Genomic DNA, 8,239 nt, shown 5'->3' on the forward strand with positions numbered 1-8,239 from the left:
TTTTAATTCTGGCCGAAGCAGGTAAAGCACCTGCTAGAAACACGCAAAAAATTTAGTCGAAGCAGGTAAAGCACCTGCTAAAAATTACGCAAAATTTTTAGCCGAAGCAGATAAAAACACCTGCTAGAATCACGCAATTTTTTTTAAGCCAAAGCAGGTAAAGCACCTGCTAAAATCCGGCAGAATATTTAGCCGAATCAGATAAAGCACCTGCTCGAATCACGCATTTTTTTAAACTGAAGCAGGTAAAGCACCTTTTAGGAACATTTATTTTTCATTCTGGCCGAAGCAGGTAAAGCAACTGCTAGAAACACGCGAAAAATTTAGTCGAAGCAGGTAAAGCACCTGCTAAAAATTTCGCAAAATATTTAGCCGAAGCAGATAAAACACCTGCTAGAATCACTCAATTTTATTAAGCCGAAGCAGGTAAAGCACCTGCTAAAATCACGCAGAATATTTAGCCGAATCAGATAAAGCACCTGCTAGAATCACGAATTTTTTTAAACCGAAGCAGGTAAAGCACCTTTTAGGAACATTTATTTTTCATTCTGGCCGAAGCAGGTAAAGCACCTGCTAGAAATACGCGAAAAATTTAGTCGAAGCAGGTAAAGCACCTGCTAAAAATTACGCAAAATATTTAGCCGAAGCAGATAAAACACCTGCTAGAATCACGCAATTTTTTTAAGCCGAAGCAGGTAAAGCACCTACTAAAATCACGCAGAATATTAAGCCGAATCAGATAAAGCATCTGCTAGAATCACGAATTTTTTTTAAACCGAAGCAGGTAAAGCACGTTTTAGGAACATTTATTTTCCATTCTGGCCAAAGCAGGTAAAGCACCTGCTAGAAACACGCGAAAAATTAAGCCGAAGCAGGTAAAGCACCCGCTAAAATCACGCAAAAATTTCAGCCGAGGCAGGTAAAGCACCTGCTAGAAACACGCAAAAAATTTAGCCGAAGCAGTTAAAGCACGTTTTCGGAACACTTCATTTTGATTCTGGCCGAAGCAGATAAAGCACCTGCTCGAAACACGCAAAAATTTTAGCCGAAGCGGGTAAAGCACCCGCTAAAAACACGCATACCTATTTTTACTCCAAGCAGTTAACGCACCTGCTAAAGACACGCGAAATATTTTGCCGAAGCAGGCAAAGCACCTGCTAGAACCACGCAATTTTTTTTAGCCGAAGCAGGTAAAACTCTGATCGGATAAAACTAACTTGATTCAATTCGTTCAATGAAAATTTCAACATTTAGTAAACAAATATTATAAAACAGCATTAAAACAATCAATTGCAAGGCCAAGACAATTGAGCAAGAAGGACATCAAACATCACATAAACAATTTTTCGCGCAGGACTTTGTTCATGCCGCACGCTAAAATTTGGCGACCTTGCAGAGTAAGATGAACGCCATCAGATTCAAGAAAACACTTCTTTTTGTGGACCTCTTGATGCATTTTGAAAGACGGCAGCGAAGAGTTCGTCAGAATGGCATTGAACCAATCTATGTTTGTATGTTTTGCATTCAGTCTCTTCAGGACTGTACATACAACAGCCTTTGGCTTTTGAGACAAATTGCGGATTTCAAAGAAAAGTTGTTGAATTTCTTTGAAGACTTCTTCAGGCTCTTGTCCGGCTGCATCGAATTTGGACAAATTATTGCCGCCTAATAGGAGAATGACATTCCGATAGCTTGTTAGAGTGTCCAGAAGTGCATGAAATTCTGAGACCACTCCACCGGAAAGAGAATAAACAATGCAATTGTTGACGCACAAGTTGTCAACAATAGAGTCACCAATAATTGCTGTATGAACTTTTTCTTCGTTGGCAAAATTGAAAAAGAGAAATTCAAGTTGTCGTCCAGTTGTTGGTTGCTTGATAATTCGCCCCTGGACTTGTGCGGGTGAGAACGCCGGTTTGAATTTCTTCCGAGGTGTAGCTTCAGTATCAGTGGCAAAAGGAACGCCAAGTCGCATTGGTTCCATAACAGCTAAACACAAACTTTTTTAAAAACATAAACAAAACTTTTGGTATTTGAGAGTTCACATACTAGTGGTTGTCTGAGATAAGAAATTTTCCAACATAATCCAATAAAATTTGATTAGTTTTAAATTGTTTTTCGGTAAAATTGCCAGAAAACTTTTTTTGTATACCAACTAGGTCAAAAATTCTTCCTCTATCAGACTGTACTCGGGCAGTGACACTCCTCCCTACACCCTCAATTCATTTGAATAAGTCCTTGACTAGGTTGAAAAGCAATTTATGTTGAAACACTCTGTAGCGATTTTTTGAGCGCGAAATTTGACAACGTATCGAGTACTTTTTTCGTATACCGCCTAGGTCAAAAAAATTTTCCCTCTCATTTTGATTCTGGCCGAAGCAGATAAAGCACCTGCTCGAAACACGCAAAAATTTTAGCCGAAGCGGGTAAAGCACCCGCTAAAAACACGCAAACCTATTTTTACTCCAAGCAGTTAACGCACCTGCTAAAGACACGCGAAATATTTTGCCGAAGCAGGTAAAGCACCTGCTAGAACCACGCAATTTTTTTTAGCCGAAGCAGGTAAAACTCTGATCGGATAAAACTAACTTGATTCAATTCGTTCAATGAAAATTTCAACATTTAGTAAACAAATATTATAAAACAGCATTAAAACAATCAATTGCAAGGCCAAGACAATTGAGCAAGAAGGACATCAAACATCACATAAACAATTTTTCGCGCAGGACTTTGTTCATGCCGCACGCTAAAATTTGGCGACCTTGCAGAGTAAGATGAACGCCATCAGATTCAAGAAAACACTTTTTTTTGTGGACCTCTTGATGCATTTTGAAAGACGGCAGCGAAGAGTTCGTCAGAATGGCATTGAACCAATCTATGTTTGTATGTTTTGCATTCAGTCTCTTCAGGACTGTACATACAACAGCCTTTGGCTTTTGAGACAAATTGCGGATTTCAAAGAAAAGTTGTTGAATTTCTTTGAAGACTTCTTCAGGCTCTTGTCCGGCTGCATCGAATTTGGACAAATTATTGCCGCCTAATAGGAGAATGACATTCCGATAGCTTGTTAGAGTGTCCAGAAGTGCATGAAATTCTGAGACCACTCCACCGGAAAGAGAATAAACAATGCAATTGTTGACGCACAAGTTGTCAACAATAGAGTCACCAATAATTGCTGTATGAACTTTTTCTTCGTTGGCAAAATTGAAAAAGAGAAATTCAAGTTGTCGTCCAGTTGTTGGTTGCTTGATAATTCGCCCCTGGACTTGTGCGGGTGAGAACGCCGGTTTGAATTTCTTCCGAGGTGTAGCTTCAGTATCAGTGGCAAAAGGAACGCCAAGTCGCATTGGTTCCATAACAGCTAAACACAAACTTTTTTAAAAACATAAACAAAACTTTTGGTATTTGAGAGTTCACATACTAGTGGTTGTCTGAGATAAGAAATTTTCCAACATAATCCAATAAAATTTGATTAGTTTTAAATTGTTTTTCGGTAAAATTGCCAGAAAACTTTTTTTGTATACCAACTAGGTCAAAAATTCTTCCTCTATCAGACTGTACTCGCGCAGTGACACTCCTCCCTAGACCCTCAATTTATTTGAATAAGTCCTTGACTAGGTTGAAAAGCAATTTATGTTGAAACACTCTGTAGCGATTTTTTGAGCGCGAAATTTGACAACGTATCGAGTACTTTTTTCGTATACCGCCTAGGTCAAAAAAATTTTCCCTCTCAGACTGTACTCAGACAGTGACACTCCTCCCTAGACCCTCAATTCATTTGAATAAGTCCTTGACTAGGTTGAAAAGCAATTTATGTTGGAACACTATATAGTGAGTTTTTCAGCGCGAAATTTGACAACGTACCGAGTACTTTTTTCGTATACCACCTAGGTCAAAAATTCTTTCACTCCCAGACTGTACTCGGACCTTGACACTCCTCTCTAGACCCTCAGTTCATTTGAATAAGTCCTTGACTAGTTTGAAAAGCAATTTGTTGAAACACTATATAGCGATTTTTTGAGCGCGAAATTTGAGGTATCGAGTACTTTTTTCGTATACCACCTAGGTCAAAAAATTTTCCCTCTCAGACTGTACTCAGACAGTGACACTCCTCCCTAGACCCTCAATTCATTTTAATAAGTCCTTGACTAGGTTGAAAAACAATTTATGTTGAAACACTAAATAGCGAGTTTTTTCAGCGCGAAATTTGACAACGTATCAAGTACTTTTTTTGTATACCAACTAGATCAAAAATTCCTTCTCTATCAGACTGTACTCGGACAGTGACACTCCTCCCTAGACCCTCAATTCATTTGAATAAGTCCTTGACTAGGTTGAAAAGCAATTTATGTTGAAACACTAAATAGCGAGATTTTTAGCGCGAAATTTGACAACGTATCAAGTACTTTTTTTGTATACCATCTAGATCAAAAATTCCTTCTCTATCAGACTGTACTCGGACAGTGACACTCCTCCCTAGACCCTCAATTCATTTGAATAACTCCTTGACTAGGTTGAAAAGCAATTTATGTTGAAACACTATATATCGATTTTTTGAGCGCGAAATTTGACAACGTATCGAGTACTTTTTTCGTATACCGCCTAGGTCGAAAAAATTTTCCCTCTCAGACTGTACTCAGACAATGACACTCCTCCCTAGACCATCAATTCATTTGAATAAGTCTTTGACTAGGTTGAAAAGCAATTTATGTTGGAACACTATATAGCGGTTTTTTGAGAGCGAAATTTGACAACGTATCGAGTACTTTTTTTGTATACCAACTAGGTCAAAAATTCTTTCTCTATCAGACTGTACTCGGACAGTGACACTCCTCCCTAGACCCTCAATTCATTTGAATAAGTCCTTGACTAGGTTGAAAAGCAATTTGTTGAAACACTATATAGCGATTTTTTGAGCGCGAAATTTGACAACGTATCGAGTACTTTTTTTGTATACCAACTAGGTCAAAAGTTCTTTCTCTATCAGACTGTACTCGGACAGTGACACTCCTCCCTAGACCCTCGATTCATTTGAATAAGTCCTTGACTAGGTTGAAAAGCAATTTGTTGAAACACTATATAGCGATTTTTTGAGCGCGAAATTTGACAACGTATCGAGTACTTTTTTTTGTATACCAACTAGGTCAAAATTTCTTTCTTTATCAGACTGTACTCGGACAGTGACACTCCTCCCTAGACCCTCAATTCATTTGAATAAGTCCTTGACTAGGTTGAAAAGCAATTTATGTTGAAACACTATATAGCGATTTTTTGAGCGCGAAATTTGACAACGTATCGAGTACTTTTTTTGTATACCAACTAGGTCAAAAATTCTATGTCTATCAGACTGTACTCGGACAGTGACACTCCTCCCTACACCCTCAATTCATTTGAATAAGTCCTTGACTATGTTGAAAAGCAATTTTTTGTTGGAACACTATATAGTGAGTTTTTCAGCGCGAAATTTGACAACGTATCGAGTACTTTTTTCGTATACCACCTAGGTCAAAAATTCTTTCACTCCCAGACTGTACTCGGACTTTGACACTCCTCTCTAGACCCTCAATTCATTTGAATAAGTCCTTGACTAGGTTGAAAAGCAATTTATGTTGAAACACTAAATAGCGAGATTTTTAGCGCGAAATTTGACAACGTATCAAGTACTTTTTTTGTATACCATCTAGATCAAAAATTCCTTCTCTATCAAACTGTACTCGGACAGTGACACTCCTCCCTAGACCCTCAATTCATTTGATTAACTCCTTGACTAGGTTGAAAAGCAATTTATGTTGAAACACTAAATAGCGAGATTTTTAGCGCGAAATTTGACAACGTATCAAGTACTTTTTTTGTATACCATCTAGATCAAAAATTCCTTCTCTATCAGACTGTACTCGGACAGTGACACTCCTCCCTAGACCCTCAATTCATTTGAATAACTCCTTGACTAGGTTGAAAAGCAATTTATGTTGAAACACTATATATCGATTTTTTGAGCGCGAAATTTGACAACGTATCGAGTACTTTTTTCGTATACCGCCTAGGTCAAAAAAATTTTCCCTCTCAGACTGTACTCAGACTTTGACACTCCTCTCTAGACCCTCAATTCATTTGAATAAGTCCTTGACTAGGTTGAAAAGCAATTTATGTTGAAACACTAAATAGCGAGATTTTTAGCGCGAAATTTGACAACGTATCAAGTACTTTTTTTGTATACCTTCTAGATCAAAAATTCCTTCTCTATCAGACTGTACTCGAACAGTGACACTCCTCCCTAGACCCTCAATTCATTTGAATAACTCCTTGACTAGGTTGAAAAGCAATTTATGTTGAAACACTAAATAGCGAGATTTTTAGCGCGAAATTTGACAAAGTATCAAGTACTTTTTTTGTATACCATCTAGATCAAAAATTCCTTCTCTATCAGACTGTACTCGGACAGTGACACTCCTCCCTAGACCCTCAATTCATTTGAATAAGTCCTTGACTATGTTGAAAAGCAATTTTTGTTGGAACACTATATAGTGAGTTTTTCAGCGCGAAATTTGACAACGTATCGAGTACTTTTTTCGTATACCACCTAGGTCAAAAATTCTTTAACTCCCAGACTGTACTCGGACTTTGACACTCCTCTCTAGACCCTCAATTCATTTGAATAAGTCCTTGACTAGGTTGAAAAGCAATTTATGTTGAAACACTAAATAGCGAGATTTTTAGCGCGAAATTTGACAACGTATCAAGTACTTTTTTTGTATACCATCTAGATCAAAAATTCCTTCTCTATCAGACTGTACTCGGACAGTGACACTCCTCCCTAGACCCTCAATTCATTTGAATAACTCCTTGACTAGGTTGAAAAGCAATTTATGTTGAAACACTAAATAGCGAGATTTTTAGCGCGAAATTTGACAACGTATCAAGTACTTTTTTTGTATACCATCTAGATCAAAAATTCCTTCTCTATCAGACTGTACTCGGACAGTGACACTCCTCCCTAGACCCTCAATTCATTTGAATAACTCCTTGACTAGGTTGAAAAGCAATTTATGTTGAAACACTATATATCGATTTTTTGAGCGCGAAATTTGACAACGTATCGAGTACTTTTTTCGTATACCGCCTAGGTCAAAAAAATTTTCCCTCTCAGACTGTACTCAGACAATGACACTCCTCCCTAGACCATCAATTCATTTGAATAAGTCTTTGACTAGGTTGAAAAGCAATTTATGTTGGAACACTATATAGCGGTTTTTTGAGAGCGAAATTTGACAACGTATCGAGTACTTTTTTTGTATACCATCTAGGTCAAAAATTCTTTCTCTATCAGACTGTACTCGGACAGTGACACTCCTCCCTAGACCCTCAATTCATTTGAATAAGTCCTTGACTAGGTTGAAAAGCAATTTGTTGAAACACTATATAGCGATTTTTTGAGCGCGAAATTTGACAACGTATCGAGTACTTTTTTTGTATACCATCTAGGTCAAAAATTCTTTCTCTATCAGACTGTACTCGGACAGTGACACTCCTCCCTAGACCCTCAATTCATTTGAATAAGTCCTTGACTAGGTTGAAAAGCAATTTGTTGAAACACTATATAGCGATTTTTTGAGCGCGAAATTTGACAACGTATCGAGTACTTTTTTTTGTATACCAACTAGGTCAAAAATTCTTTCTCTATCAGACTGTACTCGGACAGTGACACTCCTCCCTAGACCCTCGATTCATTTGAATAAGTCCTTGACTAGGTTGAAAAGCAATTTGTTGAAACACTATATAGCGATTTTTTGAGCGCGAAATTTGACAACGTATCGAGTACTTTTTTTTTGTATACCAACTAGGTCAAAATTTCTTTCTTTATCAGACTGTACTCGGACAGTGACACTCCTCCCTAGACCCTCAATTCATTTGAATAAGTCCTTGACTAGGTTGAAAAGCAATTTATGTTGAAACACTATATAGCGATTTTTTGAGCGCGAAATTTGACAACGTATCGAGTACTTTTTTTGTATACCAACTAGGTCAAAAATTCTATCTCTATCAGACTGTACTCGGACAGTGACAATCCTCCCTACACCCTCAATTCATTTGAATAAGTCCTTGACTATGTTGAAAAGCAATTTTTTGTTGGAACACTATATAGTGAGTTTTTCAGCGCGAAATTTGACAACGTATCGAGTACTTTTTTCGTATACCACCTAGGTCAAAAATTCTTTCACTCCCAGACTGTACTCGGACT

At 37.7% G+C, this 8,239-nt stretch overlaps 1 protein-coding gene across 1 annotated transcript in view; it reads left to right on the forward strand.

Moving 5' to 3' along the window:
* Nucleotides 1-3,063, forward strand: part of LOC142340486 (uncharacterized) — a 51,852-nt gene extending 48,789 nt beyond the window's left edge. The window contains exon 5 of the mRNA XM_075391062.1: nt 2,996-3,063. Within this exon, the coding sequence (XP_075247177.1) occupies nt 2,996-3,063 (68 nt within the window). The remainder of the gene's footprint in view (nt 1-2,995) is intronic.
* The last annotated feature ends 5,176 nt before the right edge of the window (nt 3,064-8,239 follow it).

This window comes from Convolutriloba macropyga, chromosome 5 (assembly GCF_964194025.1).
Source record: "Convolutriloba macropyga chromosome 5, txConMacr16.3, whole genome shotgun sequence".
Classification (NCBI taxonomy): domain Eukaryota; kingdom Metazoa; phylum Xenacoelomorpha; order Acoela; family Convolutidae; genus Convolutriloba; species Convolutriloba macropyga.